This window comes from Apodemus sylvaticus, chromosome 11 (assembly GCF_947179515.1).
Source record: "Apodemus sylvaticus chromosome 11, mApoSyl1.1, whole genome shotgun sequence".
Taxonomy (NCBI): Eukaryota; Metazoa; Chordata; class Mammalia; order Rodentia; family Muridae; genus Apodemus; species Apodemus sylvaticus.
Genome location: NC_067482.1, coordinates 9,191,326 through 9,208,498, shown reverse-complemented (window position 1 = coordinate 9,208,498; position 17,173 = coordinate 9,191,326). Strand labels below are relative to the sequence as shown.

Genomic DNA, 17,173 nt, shown 5'->3' with positions numbered 1-17,173 from the left:
TCATCCAGGGCGCCAGGCCGCGGGCGGGCATGCGCAGTGGTGTCGTATTAGATGGGTGGGTAAGTGTTCTCTTTGTGTTTGTGTCTCTCTCTCTATATATATATGTATATATGTATATGTGTTCGTCACGAGGATGCCTAGTACCAATGGAATCCACCAGAGGGTGCAAGATCCCCTGGAGTTGGATTTACAGATAGTGCTGAGCCATGTGGGTGCTGGAAATCAAACCTGGGTCCTCTGTAAGAGCAGCCGGTACTGTTCAGCGCTGAGCCATCTCCAAGTTTCTTAATGAACTCAAAAGGATAGGGTTTATGTTGGGGTTTTGTCTAAGCTCCACCCTACACCTACCTGGCAATAGCCAGGTATGCCCCGCCCCAGAGATCTGGCCCACTATAAGAGGGGCTACTTGCTCCTCCTCTCCCTCTTTGCTCTCTGCTGCTCTCCCACATTCTCACCTCTCTGCCCCTGGGGCTCTTCCCCCCTCCACGTGGTCATGGTCGGCCTCCACTCCACTCTCTCTATTCTCTCTCTCTCTCTACCTCTCTCTCTACCTCTCTCTACCACTAACTCCCATCCCCTACTCTGAATAAACTCTATTCTATACCATGCCTGTGTGTGTGTGTGTGTGTGTGTGTGTGGTCCTTCAGGGGCAGAGGTGCCCAGGCAAGGGCCGGCCTGGACACCTTCCCCTACACCGCCTAGCCACACTCCCTTAACCCCCTATACTCTCCCTTTTAAGCCCTTTCAGTTTATTTGTATGGAATAGTTCTACCATAAAAAGAAAAACGTAAGTCCAAATATGTCAACTACATCGAATATTCACATTCTAAAACTAAAAGGGAACCAAAAAACCAAATCCAATTATGTAAAATTTGTACACACACACACACACACACACACACACTTTACTAAAGGGAAATTCTTTACTCGAGGATAAACCTAAGTTTGACAGTCAGCCAAAAAGGATGCAGTTTCACTCAAGAACAACTTCATAACCAGGTGGTAGTGACGTACTTTAATCCGAGCACTCGGGAGGCAGAGGCAGGAGGATCTCCAAGTTTGGGGCCAGCCTGGTCTACAGAGTTCCAGGACAGCCAGGGCTACACAGAGAAACCCTGTCTTGAAAAAGAAAAACAAAACAACAACCATCCTTTGATGCCATCCTTATTAATATGGCTGGCTTTTCCATGTTTCTAGGTACCTGGTGTGTGTTATTCCATCATAACCCCTCACTGACTGGCTCTGGACAAGTCGCTTATCTGGATTTTATTGATTTGAGGTGTGAGATGGTGGTGTATCGTTTTCGGTGCCCTTCTGCAAAGCCTATGCAGTGAGTTCTGTGATAGCTGTGTAACAACAGGTTTGAGGAAGATGCAGCAGGGGGCGCGCTGGCCTGTGTCTGCAGTCTGGGAAGCGCTGCTGGTCCTTTGATCTTTTAGCTCCATCCACTGTTTAACAGGTTTGCAGTCTTTGACTTTCCTTTTCCAAAAAGTTGCCTCCACGCTGTTTATTCTCAAGCACTCTGTCAGGTAGCAGAGGTGCCACCATGCCAAACACGAGGAGGCTTCTTCACACTTGCACGCTGTTTCCATGTGCCTGGAGTTCCCCTCGCAATATTTAAAATGCAAGAATCATCGCGACCGCTCTCCATTTTAGAGGGAAAGGATGATAAAGCTGGTTTTTAAAATGGCTTTTTGGTTTTTTTTTTTAAAACTGTATGTTAAAGTCCGTCAACTTTTTCACTCTCAAACCCATTTCAAATTGTCCTGTAGTGGTAGCAGGAAGTTATAAAAGGCTGAAGAGTAAAGACTAGACTGGGTACAAAGACTCATTATTAGCAGGAAGCAGACGCTCAGGAATGACCCACCGCTCTCTGCCCTGGTCTGTTAACCCCGCAGAGGGTTAAGAGCAACCTTTTGCTTTTGTGACATGATGTTCATGGCCTTCCGTGGGGCGCGCGCGCGCGCGCACACACACACACACACACACACACACTCACTAAGTAAATGGAATAATTTTTTAAAGATGAAAGTAAAAATGGTTTCAAGCTCATATGTCCTGAGAAGTTCTATCCCTGGACTTGGAAAGTATTCTGTTTGTGGAGAGGTTATTTTAAGGGTGAAATAAATAATGAAAACCACTGGAGCAATAAGATAAGGTGCAGATTAAAAGCTAACAGGCACATGAGCTTAAAAGGTCTCACTAACAAAGCAGACAAGTATTTGCCCCAAGGAGGCTTAGGGAAGCTTCAATGTTATTACAGTTAACATTCAGTAATGTAACTGTGTACTGGTCTTCATGAGGCCATGTCTCTCTCATACAACTATCTGCTATTAGAAGCAGCTTACCAGCAATTTGTATTGCATATGCCTCTAAGCTACTTTGACTCTCCCTCTCCCCCTCTCCCTCTCCCTCCCTCCCTCCCCCCCTTCTCTCTCTCTGTGTATGTGTCCCCCTTGTTTCTTTTCTTCCTCCTTTCTTTTTTTGAGGCTGATTTGGGCTTTGTAGCTCCGGTTGGCCGGTAACTCTCTGTGTAGACCAGGCGGACCTCAAACTCACAGAGATCTGCCTGTTCTGCCTCCCCAAATGCTGTGATTAAAGAAAGGCATGTGTCACCATGCCCATCTGCCTCAATAATTTAAAAATTATTTTAATCTGGGTGTAGTGATGTGTGTGTGTGTGTGTGTGTGTGTGTGTATCCACATGTGTGTGAAGTCAAATATGTGGATCTCAGGGATTTAACACAGATTGACAGTCTCAGTGGCAAGGACCTTTAACCCAATGAGCAATGCCTAATCAACTAGTCAAGTAAATTTATAAATGTTTTTAAATAGGTGACATACATCAACACAAAACCACACCTCTTACTTCACAGAGACTGTTTATCCTGAGCCACATGCATGACTGTTGCTCAAGAACACAGTTTCACATTACCCCGAAACAATGTTCCAATGTAGAAGTAATAATACACACCAAAAGGAAGGAATAAATCCTATGGTGTTTAGTTTGGGGTTGGTAGACTAAGTGAATATGTTAAAAGGTTTCATGTGATGGTTGGAAGGATGTTAGTTCAGAGACAGAGGTTAGCAATGAATGATTAGTAAGGGAACTAAAGATAGTTGTACTGACTGGTTTTGTGTGTCAACTTCATACAAGCTGGAGTTATCACAGAGAAAGGAGCCTCCTTTGAGGAAGTGCCTCCATGAGATCCAGCTGTGAGGCATTTTCTCAATTAGTGATCAAGGAGGTGGGGGCAGGGCCCCTTGTGGGTGGTGCCATCCCTGGGCTGGTGTTCTTGGGTTCTATAAGAAAGCAAGCTGAGCAAGCCAGGGTAAACAAGCCAGTAAGAAACATCCCTCCATGGCCTCTGCATCAGCTCCTGCTTCCTGACCTGCTTGAGTTCCTGTCCTGACTTCCTTTAGTGATGAACAGCTGTGTGGAAGTGTAAGCTGAATAAACCCTTTCCTCCCCAGCTTGCTTCTTGGTCCTGATGTTGGTGCAGGAATAGAGCCCTGACTGAGACAGCAGTCCAAGGTGATTTTGGTTCTGGATCCATAACATTCTGAGTCTACACAATCATGAAGTTCTAATCAATAGGCTGGATAGAATCTACAACATGGTTCTAGCCTTTAAAAATAATAGAAACTCAAATTTACACAGGCAATACCTTCTCATGCTTCAAATATAAATTCTGAATATTCAAAATCAAAATACCTCAGTCTATTGGTTATTTGTGTGTGTGGTAGGGAGGCGCACCTGCCACCCTGCATGTGTGGAGGTCAGCTCTTGCCACAAAACATAGCGTGGGTTCCAGGGATGGAACTTAGGTGGCCTGCTCTTTAATTTTTGTAAGCTATGTTGTGTCATTAGAAAGGTATTTGTGACAGTATGACGATCACAGGAAATACAAAAGTGATGAAGATCCTGTGTAAACTTGTAAGCGTCATGTGAGATGAGACAAAAATGGCTGAGAGAGCTTTCGAGCATCAGGGAAGGGTCTGCGGAGAGAGTCAGACCGTGGAAGTGTGAATGGACCTTTATAAACACGGACATTTGTCACTGAGAAAGGGCACAGAGCAGCCAGAGGGAAAGTGTGCACGTGCATGCATGTATGTGTGAACATACACACACACACACACACACACACACACACACACACACACGGGAAGGAAACAAGGCACAGGCACACACTGCTCAGATCCTGTGTGCAGAGAGAACAGAGCTGATGAAGTGTCTAAGGTTAAGGCCAAGGAAAGGCAGGTGCTAGTTATTGAAGGACCTTACGGACCTTACGGGAAGCCACTTAGCTAGTTCAAGTAGAGCCTGGAGAGTGGGTGGCTCAGTGGTTAAGGACATTTAACTGCTCTCGCAGAAGATCTGAGTTCAGTTCCCAGCAGGCTCACAATCTTTGTAATTCCAACTCCAAAGGAGTGTGATGCTTTCGCCCTCTGGGGGCTCGCGCATCCGTGTGTACCATGTGCACCAGCCCCTACCTCCCCACCCCCGTTAAAATAATAAAAAACAAATCTTGAAAGAGTTTGAGGCAAAGTCAGGGTGAATGAACAACTTAGATGTTGCTATAGTCATACAAGTGAAAATTTAGGCATTGAGCTTATACAGTGGTGCCAGGAGCCAAACTGACTTTACTTTTTGTTTAGAGTTTATTAAAGATAGGCTTGGGTTTTGACTTCTCCTCAGCTACAGACCTTGAAGAAAATGAGTGGTCACTGTGCTCTCCCAGAAGAAGAAAACATCTTACAGCTGCCAGAGATTCACCTTGGCTGAAGGCCCGGGCTACGTGAAGAATCCCACTTGCTCTCTTCTTCCCCTGCCTGTATAAGTTCCCTGAGAAAATACAGTTTAGGAGGTCTTGAGCAGTTAATTTGTCTTGACCTCGTTCTTCGTGTCTCCTGTCTCTGTTTCTCTGCCCTTCTCTTCTAGGGTCCCCTGTCGAAAACCCCCATGGGCAGGGGCACAGTGGAAGAGGGACAAGGAAAATTAGTTAAGACTGGATGACCGAAGTAGGAAGTTATGTTTACGCCTGAGTGTTCCTTTTCTGTAGAGTCAGGCACTTTAATGTGGGGAGGAAACACAAATACAGGTAGGGGGTAGGTATACAGAAAATGGAGAAGGAAGAAGCTTCATTCATTCATTCATTCATTCATTCTGAAGTTGTGAGGATCAAACCCAGGGCCTTTTGTCTGTCCTAGGCTAACATTTTTCCAGTGAGCCACAGCTCCAACCCATCAAAACCAGACTTTCAAATGTAAGATCCTGTAAGCTTTAGATTTATTAGAAGAATAACCATGCAAATTAAGGCTATAAAATTAGTTTATTTCAAATGTGAAGATATAAAAACTTGCATAAAAATTGAGAGAGTATTGAAGGATACAAACTTTAGGTTCTAGCTTCATCAACAAACTAGATAACAACAATCAAGATAATATTCATAGCAGGCACAAACATACAGAATTGTAATCCTTAAGAGGATTAAAATCCTGGGAGTGGGGGAATTACATTTTGTAACTTAATCAAAAGCACAGATCAAAAGCAAACACCCAGTGCTGTGGACGCCACCAAACCTCTCTGCCCCAAGCAGTATTTCTTGAAGACACTTGTAGGTATTACTGCTATGGATTGTGACGAGAAATGACCACAGATCTGTTCCTGGCTGGTAAGAGTTGAAGAGACTTGAGGAAAGATTTGCTCCAAGAAAGAGCTCTTCAGGTCTGGGAAGACACAACTTATCTTCTTCCCCTGGTTGCTGTCAGATCTTAAGGAATCAATAGACCGGTTGCAGCCATCATGTGACCAGGCCAAGAAGGGAGTCAGCACTATAGACACCAGGACAGAGGGAGAAAGAAGATGGACCCCTGCTGACGTGCCCTACCTCACTTCAACAACTCCTTATGTGGGGTTATAAATGTCTTCATTTGGAGGCTTCTGTTACTCACAGGCCGAAGCTTTCCAAGCAAGGCAACAACTTCTGGTGTAGAAAAAGTAAACACTAATGGTGGAGGATGACAGCAGGGTCTCTGGAAATGGCTCCCATCCAGCCAACCCGCTCCTTTACAGTCATTTCCGGATGTGTCCCTTCCCGCTCAGCAGTGACTGGTCTTTTGTCTGTCTTTGTTTAATACTACTTCACCCAGCCACCAGTCCTTTCCCAGACTCATGAAGAACAGAAAAGAGGCACAGGGGCTGTTTCTCTGTTTTAGTTCCTCCCTGAGTGTGAGCAGGTGTCTTTTCACGGCCAGTGTGGCGTGGGTCTTTCCCCCATTGGAGCCACAGGGAGGCTCCTGAAAGTCATGTTTGACCATCTTCTTACCAAAATAATGAAAATAAAATAAAAACAAAGCCTTTAAAAAAAATCAGGACATGTCCTTCACTTAGTAGCGTCTTGGTCATATTGGAGGCATTCCTATACATTTTTAATAGCCCCCAAAATAGTGCATGCGAAGTGCTAAGGTCATTTGCCACATGGTGCCACTAACTGTCACCACCTGCAATGGTCTACTTAAGAGAACTCCACACCGGATGTATCGCTGAAGCGCGCCCCGCCCTCCTTCCTAAGGCTCTAGCCTCCTCCAGCCCTATAGGGTTTTGCTTTACTCTTGTGAATGACGCCCCTGACGGCTCTCGTCTCAGGGGGTACAGTATGCCTTTTATTGTCATATACAAGCAGCGATTTTGGCATTTCTTATGACAAAAAAACCATAGGAAAAGGCAGGCATGTTCAGTGAGCTTCCCGCAGGGAGGGGTTTTTCTGTCAAAGCCGGCAGGGTCTGTTCATCCACCATTTTCAGGGTCTGACCGTTCAGTTGGACAGATCTACAGGAAGGAAAGACACACTGGAGTTAGGCACATTGCTCATGCACTGTGGCCCCTACAAAACCTGTGGAATTAATTTTAGATCATCAAGGGGGAGGTTCGTGGCAGCTTGAATTATATAATTTGTGTTTCGGGAAGTGAGCTTAGGTGTTTGACAGAGACAAACTTAAAAGTGCAGTGGGATAGACCATAACTGGACCAGCCAGGGGTGTGAGTGTGTGTTTGTGTGTGTGTGTGTGTGTGTGTGTGTGTGTGTGTGTGGCCTTTTACAGAAACATGCATGGATCATGTACTTACTTTAGGCTGTTATCTGAAACAGAATCACACACTGTAGCTCAGGCTGGGCTTACTACATAACCCAGGCTAGCCCCGGACGCCTAGCAGTCAGGGACTTCATCTTTTTCTTAATTTATTTTTGCATTGCTGAAAACTGACAAGATGAGCTGTTGTTATGCCATGTATGGAATGCACGTGACATGTGTGTTAACAACCATCACGATGTCTGTGCACAATGAGCATTGTGAAGATATTATATATCACCACTTTTCACACACATGAGCATACCAGGCCAGGCCTGTGATTCTTGCTCTCACGGGGTGGGGTCAGGAGTTCAAAGTCAGCTCTGAATGCAGAGCATATTCAAGCTACAAGAGACCCCATCGAAAAAACCCGTAAACAGAACTAAACCCAACAAAAGTAATCTATTACCCCATCCTCCTTGTAACATCTTGGCAGATTCATTCTGTTTTCCTATGCATATAAACATATAAACATATAAACACATAAACATATAAACATATAAACACATTTTACTTGACCGAAGATGGGTATTCTGTATATTTTCTTAAAACTTGGTTTTCATTTACTACAACCTAGTGTTTATTCTCATCTTTCGGCGTCCATCCACCGCAGCGGTTTAACAGATGTGAGGATTCTACAGTTCCTTAGTGCATTTACTTAATCCATGTATCCTATGTCTTTCTCTCTCTCTCTCTCTCTCTCTCTCTCTCTCTCTCTCTCTCTCTCTCTCTCGCTTTGACAGGGTCTCTCTTTGTATCCCTAGCTGGCCTGGAACTCCCTCTGTAGCCTAGGCTGTGTGTCTGCCTCTCAGGCGCTGGAATTAGAGGTATCCACTATCATGCCTGGCTTGTATTGTTTGCTTTTAAAGCCTTTTCATCTCTTTTCTTGTCTAGGACTGGATCTCACTATGTTGCTCTGGCTGCCCTAGAACTCATTTTACTGGCTTTTAACTCACAGAGATCCGCCTCTCTGCCTCCTGAGTGGTGGGATTAAAGGTGTGCACCACCGTATCCAGCTACACCCCCCTAATTCTTAGTAGGATCTAACCAGCTTCCATCTTTGTTAACCTTTGTTAGATGCTCAACTCTGAGTCCCACAGCTCACGATGGTGCCAGGGGCTGCCAGATCTACAGTGAGGTCCACAGGCCTTGGCTTTGGTTTTACCCTTATATATCACATCAAATCTTAGACAAAGACAGGGAGGAAATACGACCAGCTCCAGGAAACCACAAGCAAGAACAGGTCGTGAAAAGTATCTCCGGGTGGCAGTAGTAAGATGGATCAGCATGAATGGCAGGGCCATCTGACGATACCTACCAAAGTCCGCGGTTGACCTTATGTTTTGGTACCTCAGCTTGAAGGCAAATCTGATTACCGTGAATTAATAGTGCTGTGTAAGACAGGAAGGCAGCAAGGTTGCATCTGCTTAGGCCGTGGTGTTTAATCAGCTGCATCCACAAATGTGCTCTAAGGATGTGTGTTTAAGCTATTCAGGATGGGGTTTCTCTGAGGGAAGTAGCTTCTTGTGTGTTTTGAAGACAGAAACGGGAGGATGAGGAGAAAAGTCTGTTAAGCTGCAGGAGAGACGCAGGTTCAAGGAATTAGTCATGAACAGGTTAGGCAGAGCAGAGGATCCCGGGCACTAGCTGCCGGGCCTACCAGCCTGGATCTGATGTCCCAGAGCCACAAGGTGGGAGCCCAGAGCTGGCCTCCAACTGCTACCCTTTGACCCCTGCACTTAGGAATGCACACATGACGTGTCGTTAGAAACAGTTCATGTGATTTATCTAGAAGCACATTTATGGCCACTTTTCCCCTTACCCGTCAAAAAAGAAAGAAAGAAAGGGAGGGAGAGAGAGAGAAGCTACTTCAGTGCAACAGGAGAATCCCACCCTGCCCTGTGTGTGGTATTTCGTTCCGCCCACATGCCCTTACTAGGTCAGACGTGTGCTTCAGCACCTGTGGCTGCCTGTCACCAAGAGGAGCATCTTCAGAACAAATAATCTAACCTTGGAAGGTATTCCGCACACCATAAACATCAAGCCGGTCACAAGTCCTTTATCTACAAGGGTGTGCTGCCTACAAGATACGTTAAAGCAATGGTGGCCCAAAGCCCATGGGAGTAACCCACACCTGACACTGCACTGGTGACCAAGAGCCCGAGACTAGATAGCCCGGGGGCCTAGGGTAAAGCCAGAGGATACTGGTCTAAAACAAACACACAGAAATGTGGTGATCAAACAACTCAATGGCACTCTGCTACGTTTATAGCTCAGTGCTATGTTTGGCCATCCCCGGAGGCGCTCCTCCTGCAGTGGATGGCAACACATGCAGACACCCACAGCCGGTCAAGAGAGAGTGAGAGACCTTGGGATACTCAGCCCTAAGAAGGGTGTCTGCATCCAATCCTCCCCGGAGCTCAGGGGGCTCTGGAAAAGGACTCTAAGAGTCAGAGGGGATAGAGGACACCATCCTCCAACAGCCAGTGTGAGCAAAGCTCGTATGAACTCACGGAGACCGAAGAAGCGTGCCCAGGGCCTGCCCGGGTCTGCCTCAGGTCCTCTGTGGTACAGAATGTGGTTTCCAACTGTGAGTGGTTCCTGGGGCTCTCAAGTGTGAGAGGGAGTGGGTCTCTGATTCTTGTGCTTTCTTTGGGATCTTTTCCTTCTGTTGGTTTGTCTTGTCTACTTTGGATGTGATAGTTTCTGTCTTATGTTATATTTTCTTGTATTTTAAAAAATGAATGAATGAATGAATGAAAATGAAAACTTAGTCACTAGGGTAAAGGTTAACAACTGAACATTTTCTCCAATAGAAGGGCACACCCAACCTCCCGTGGCAGGAGACAACAAATACTTTTTTTTATTATTGTTTCATTTTGTTTTCTTGGTCTTGGAGGTCTTGTTGTCTTGGAGGTTTTTGTTTTTTTGTTTTGAGAAAGAACTTAAAACTGAGTGGGTAGGGAGGGAAAGGGAATCTGGAAGGACTTCAGGGACCAGAAGAATATGATCAAACTATATTTAAATTTAAGAGTTGTTTTGAAATTATATATATACATATACATATATATGTATATATATACATATATATATATAATTAAAAAACCTAAATACACCGAATGGCTGTTATATGTGACAATATTTGGGATTACAGATTTTCTTCTAGGATGACTATTAGTTTGTGTCCATATCCTTCTCTGTTGAAGTTACACTTATATAAATAAGTATTCATATATGGAATTTCTGAAATAAAAAAAGAATGCAATGCTTACCCTTTTCTTCCCTTCCATAAAAAAGTCATCTCCATCATAATGAATAAGCTCACATAAAGTTTGCAGTCCACGGGGAATCTACTCACTTGGAAAGTAACCCATCAGGCCCGGAAGGCTTCAGAAGGTACTTATCCACGGGCTTGCTGAACAACGGAGACGGAAGCTTCAAGTGCTTGGTGACGTTATGGAGGTTCAAGACATACAGAGTTAGATCTCCTTCCTGATACCTCGGGCTAAATGCAAACAGGTCGATTCAGTCACGGATTTGTCTGATACATACGATAAAGAACCTGAACACGCATGTGAGCAGACACTGAGTGCCGTATTCACAAAGTGGGTGGGACCTATTAGCATCCTTTCCTAGGAAGACGTTAGACCATACGTCATCCTAGGAAAGGCCCTGTTCTGGAAACAAGAAAAGCACTGCTCTCCACAGCAGCACCTCCCGAGACAGGCCACTTCGTCCTTCACTACACGGAGTAAAGCTCAGAGGCCCATAGCCAGGCCGTATATTTTTATATATAGGAAGGTTTAATAATAATAAGATCTACTCATGTGGATTCTTTATAAACTATATAAATAAGAGCTATTACTAGTCTTATAAAAAGACTGAACAGGAGTCTGGTTAGAGCACTACTTGTTCTTCTAGAGGACCAGGGTTCAGTCTCCAACGTAACAGTCCACAACTGTCATAACTCCAGTTTCAGAGCTGATGCTCTCTCTTCTGCACCAAGCACACACACGGTATACAAACATATGCAGGCAAATGCCATACTTATAAACTAAAGATAATGAGACTGAAGGCTGGAGAGATGGCTCAGTGGTTAAGAGCACTGACTGCTCTTCCAAAGGTCCTGAGTTCAATTCCCAGCAACCACAAGGTGGCTCACAACCATCTGTAATGGGATCTGACACCCTCTTCTGGTGTGTCTGAAGACAGCTACAGTGTAATCACATACATATGATAAATAAATAAATAAAAATAATAAGACTGAGACAGGGCTGGGAGATGGGTCAGCTAGTAAGATGCTTGCTTAAGCTCCAGAAATCATGTAAAAGGCTGGACAAGGCGGCTCATGTTTGTCCTAGCTGATGGTGAGAAGGGACATAGAGACGTGACCCCCTCCAGCCTGCTGACCCGCTAGCCTAACAAACTTGCCAAAGTTCCCAACCCATGAGTGATCCTTCCCTAACAAAAGGTAGATGGCCGGTGAGGAAGGGCCCCTGAGAATGCTGGCTTCTATGTGCATGCACACACATGTACGTATATGCACACCCGGGAATACACACGTGCACCCCACATGTGAACATGCCCATATACAAGGACACAAAAAATAAAAAAAAAATTAAGACAAACAAAGGTAAATCATGGTGGTTCATGCCCTTACTCAGAGAGGGTGGGAGGCAGAGGCAGAGGCAGAGAGATCTCAGTTCAAGGGCTTGGTTTACATAGCAAATTCCAAGCCAGTCAACACTATCTGGTAAGACTCCATTCCAAACAAAACAAAAACTAAATCTGCTGACTTTTTCAGAATTCTTGCATTTCAACGATTCCTTTCTTACTGCGGACTTCCCTCTTCAGACAGTACCCTGTCACCAGAAATGGAAACTGGTAAGTGCTTTGGGGCTAGCGTTAGCCTATCAGCCATGATATTAAGCCTCATACTCCTTTCGAGGAATCGATTGTTTGTCTGAATGTGGTGATATTTTACTTGTGTCCATTCCTGAAAACGTCAGGATATTTTTGTTATAGGTTGTAACGGTTAAAATCTTTTATAACTGTGAATCTTTGCTGGGCTGTAAATGCTGATATTTAAGCTTTTTTTTTTTTTTTTTTTTTTTTTTTTTTTTTTTTAATCTTACCTATTTTGGTTTTTTTGAGACAAAGTTTCTCCGAGCCCTGGCTGCCTGGAATCTGCTCGGTACAACAGGCTGGTGCATGTTAAGGATTCGCCTGCCTCTGCTTCTCAAATGTTGAGATTAAATGTGTGTGTCACCACTGCCAGGCTTGTTTTTTTTTTTTTTTATTTTTAGAAACTTATTTATGTGTATGAGTGTCTGCCTGGTGTCTGCTGGGGCCAGCCAGAGTGTTCCATGCCCTAGAACGAAGTTATAAACAGTTTTTAAGTTGCTTGTGTGGGTACCGAACCTGGGTCTTCAGCGAGTGCTCTTAACTGCTGAGCCATCTCTTCAGCCCCCATTTAAGCAAGTGTGTGTGTGTGTGTGTGTGTGTGTGTGTGTGTGCGCGCGCGCGCATGCGCACGCACACATGCACACATATGCAAATCTGCTGTGATTACAGGCCTACGTGGCTACATCCAGCTTTTTCTACACGGACGCTGGATATTAACGCAGGCCCCCATGCTTCCACGGAGCACATCGCAGTGGAGCCGCGTGGTCAGCCCTGCTAGCAATTTTTTGACGTTAGATCCTGCTATCATGAACATGACACGGGTCCCCTCCACCACAGAGCGAGGAGCCAATTGGAGGGCTGTACCCGAAGTTACGCACCTCCCCAGTCCAGATTGCCGCTGGAGAAGGATGTCCCATACTTACTGATAGGCGTTAGTGCAGTGGAGATACGCTCGGAGTTTGCCTCTGTCTGGGCCTTTCACTATTGACCTTAACACCTTGGGACCAACCAGTTTCTTGAACAGAAGAGAGAGCCAGTAATCCTAGTTCATTAGCGGGGAGGAACCGAAAACAGATCTCTGGTTATTTTCTCATTTGTATCTTAACAAGCTAGGGTCAACTACACAGCTATCATATACCAGTGTGACAATTACCCCAGATATTTTTGATCAGAATAAATCAACTATTATACTACTTTCGACAAGGAAACTGAAATGTTGGATAGATATATTCAAATCATTCTCTTAAGAAGCATTCTTAGAAGGGCTGGAGAGGTGACTCAGCAGTTAAGAGCACTGGCTGTTCGCCCGAAGGACTAGGGTTCAGATTGTAGAACCTACACAGTGATTATACTCAGAACTCTGTTACTCCAGTTTCGGGGAAGCGAAGCCCTCTCCTGGCTCTAAGATCACTGCGTATGAAAGCTCAGCCCGCACATAAATGTAGGCAAAACGCCCAGACACAAAATAAAAAATTTAAAACATTTTTTAAAACTGTACCATTAAAATAAATACCCTCAGGAAACAAATCTTCAAATGTCATTTTACATGTTTAATTATTTATTTTCTGTTTTTTGAAAGATAGGATCATGTAACTTGGGCTGGCTTCAAACTATGTAGCTGAGGCTGGCCCTGAATGTCTGAGTTTCTTCTTCCTCTGGCCAGTGGGGATCACAGGCGTGCACTGCACTTGGCTTCCACTGATAGAGGGTAAGACAATCAACGCCACACTTCTTAGGGCAATGGCTATTATACCTTAAGTTTTAGATGCACACACACACAAACACACACACACACACTCAATCACAGTCATAACACACTCACAGAACTCACACAAGGTAGAACTTTGGATAAAAGGCTAAATTTCCTCATTTAGCATCAAATACAGTATGAGATAGGTAAAAATAGAATTTTATTCATAATAGCTTGAAGATGATCATATATGTACATATATACACATGTAAAAAAATTTTATGAGACAGGGTTTCACTATATAGCTCTTTACTGGATTGGAACTCACTATGTAGACCAGGCCGGCTGCTACCAGCTGGTATTAAAGGCATGTGCCAGCATACCTGGCTCAAATCTGGAAGATTGTGGATAAAATAGTTAATTATTAGGATGGTGTTTTTAAAACAAATACATAACCCTGGCCTGTTGTAAAGTTAGACAAACGTCACGACTTAATAACATAATTTGTTGTCTCTGTTGTTGAGACACAAACTTTTACTCTGTTGCCCAGGCTGGCTTGAAACATACTGTGTAACCTGGATGGCCTTGAACTCATGGTGATTCTCCTGCCTCAGCCTCTCAAGTGGAATTATTGGCAGGAGTCACCACGCCTGGATATCATAATGAGTTCTGAATCTTTGCTAGTAACTAGGATAGCATTCTCCCCCTCCCTACCCCCTCCTCGAGTGTGTGTGTGTGTGTGTGTGTATGCATGTTGTTTGCCATAGCTTGTATGTAAGTCAGTGTGAACAACCTTTCTTGTTGGTCTCTCTGCTTGTTACCAGATAAACCAGCATATCTGGCCTTGAAACTTCCCGGACTTCTGAGTCCATGTCCCATCTCCTCACACGAGCTCTGGGATCACAGATGACCCTGCTGCGCTAGGCTTCTCATAGTCTCTACGGATCCAAGTGCAGTAAAGGGACCAAGTGTGGTGGTACATGCCTTTAACCCCAGCTCCTGGGAGGCGGAGGCAGGGGGAATCTCTGTGAGACCATGGCCAGCCTGAGGTATATAGTGAGTTCCAGGACAGCCTGAGCTGCATAATAGAGAGTTCTTCTCTCAAAAACAAAACAAAACAAAACAAAACAAAAATCAAAATGCAATAAGCACCTTTCCCCACTGAGCTATCCTGCAGTCCCGGGATAGCGATTTTAGCTTTGACTTGCTAAAATTGCAAAACATTCATTCCACCATACTCCAAGTAGGTTTTGTTTGTTTTTCAAGACAGGTGTAGCCTTGGCTGTCCTGGAACTCACTCTGTAGACCACGTTAGCCTTGAACTCACAGAGATCCCCCTGCCTCTGCCTCCTGAGGATTGGGATTACCACCACCCAGCTTTTTTGCTTTTATTTTTGGACAATATTTTAAAAATAATTAATGATTTTTAATTTTTGTTCTTGAGTCACAAAAAAAGAAAAAAGAAAGGGGAGAAACCTCCAAAAGGGTCCTCCCAGCCACGTGTGGGTCTTCACTGAGGTCACTGACTCCGCAGGAGGCCAGTACCAGCCGGACTTCCCTCTACTCACAGACACAGGAGAGAAAGGTCACTTACAGGTAAGGGCTCGAAGTTTGCATCCACTAAGTGGTAGTTGCCTGCTCCGAAGAACACCTGCCTCATCACGACTTCTATGCCCATCTGGGCCGATAGGCCCAGTTTATCCAGCCACCTGGGACAGAGTGACAGGAGAGCTCTTCAGATGGGAGAACAAAACCATTGCATTCTAATTACATGGAGATTTGCTCATCCAGGTGGAAGGAATTGGCAGGAAACCGTAAGAATGGCATTAATTGAAAATAAGTTCAAATGAGATGGTGGCAGCTGCCTATGCCCTCCCATGCGATCACGTGCTCCACCTCGAGTGAAGTTCATAGGCTGGAGGAGTTTCCTCGAGGGCAAGACAACTTGTACAGAGTAGAATTAAATTCTCCCGTCCTGCAGACAGCTCCTTATCTAGTGGTCTCAATGTGGGGAAGGGGTGTGTGTGGGGGGGGAAGGGATAGCCATCAACAGTGACGTCAAACACCAGCCACACAGAACCACGACCAGACCGCTAAGGATCATCTCCCCCACATCCTCCGCGAATGGCCAACTCCGTCTTCTTCTCAGTTCCCTGTGCCCTCACGAACACTGAAGTGCAGGGCCTGTGAACACTCTAGCAAGCTCTCTATCACTGACTTATATCTTCAGACCTCATTTTGTGTTTTTATTTTGAGACAAGACCCCTTAGTGTTCAGCCTGGCCGTGAACTCACTCAGTAGTCCAATCAGGTCTTGAACATGCAATCCTCCAGCTCAAGCTTCCTAAGTAGCTAGAATTCCAAACACGTGCCATCATGCCCAGCCAAACTTGATTAAAAAAAAAAAAAAAACTTTATACGTGTTTGCAACGGTTGGCTGGGGACAGCCATTAAAGGTGTCCAACAAGGTTTAGCAAACCTTCGAGAAGAGTGTATTAGTGTTCTTTCCTACATGCAGGTCTGTGCAGCGTGGGCACACCTGGTGCCCATGGAGACTGTACTGCATTTCCTAAAACCGAGTTACCATGTGGGTGCTGGGACTTGAACCCCAGGTCTGTATGTGCAGCCAGCATTCCTAACCACTGAGCCATCTCTCCAGCCTGGAAAACCACTTTTTTTCCTAAGTCCTTGGCGCACAGTTTTAGGGCTCTCCCTCAGAAACTGTATTTGATGGGGTTTGGCCACCGTTGGTGGATGCGGAAGAGCTGGACCCTGAGCCGGAGGCCGCACAGTCTCACTCTCACAGTCCCACTCACATGAAGCCAGCTGCGAAGGTGTTGGACAGCAAGGGCGCCCCGCCGCCGAACGCAGAGCTCGTCTCCCCCAGCCAGACCTTCTTGCCAGGTGTCATCTCCTTAGTGACCTGAGGGACAAGGCCATGGGAAACAGGTCAGTCACCCCGGTGCTGAGTGGACAGCGGCGTTTCCAGGCTCATCTGTCCTATGAGTCACACTCAGGTCTCCATCCTTAACTTTTCCGGGCTTACTAAGGTACGAAGGGAAGATGAATAAATACGGTCTATAACAGTTAAGTCTACTGAAAGGCCACCACAAGTATTTTGATTTCTAATCATCACAACTAAATGAGATCTAACACTTAGGAGGAAACCACGGAATAAGACACAGTGCTTGCTCTCTAAATTAGGAAACAGTATGTTAATACACATATCCATAGACATCATTAGACCATATCATAGAGACTGGTGTGGCATGAAAAATTCAGAAAGACTATTACCTTCAGAATTTTTTGCACAGATAGAATAAAAGTGTCCAGCACATCAGAGCTCAGAAAATCTTCTTTGGTAGCAACACGTCCATTCAAGTAGTAGCTAAATTATTCAGAAAAAAAATTACAAGTTACTCCCTGCTGTTAAGTCAGTTGTGAACCTT

The 17,173-nt window shown here is 44.9% G+C and overlaps 1 protein-coding gene across 2 annotated transcripts in view; it reads right to left on the bottom strand.

Annotated features, from left to right (window-relative positions):
• Positions 1–5,313: 5,313 nt before the first annotated feature.
• Hpse (heparanase) overlaps positions 5,314–17,173 on the bottom strand; it is a 37,866-nt gene continuing 26,006 nt past the window's right edge. For both annotated transcript variants that reach the window (XM_052198176.1, XM_052198175.1), the window contains 6 exons: positions 17,019–17,112; positions 16,541–16,647; positions 15,320–15,434; positions 12,959–13,077; positions 10,489–10,635; positions 5,314–6,831 (listed from right to left, as the gene is read on the bottom strand). In XM_052198176.1, the coding sequence (XP_052054136.1) occupies positions 6,672–6,831; positions 10,489–10,635; positions 12,959–13,077; positions 15,320–15,434; positions 16,541–16,647; positions 17,019–17,112 (742 nt within the window). In that variant the 3' untranslated portion in view covers positions 5,314–6,671. The remainder of the gene's footprint in view (positions 6,832–10,488; positions 10,636–12,958; positions 13,078–15,319; positions 15,435–16,540; positions 16,648–17,018; positions 17,113–17,173) is intronic.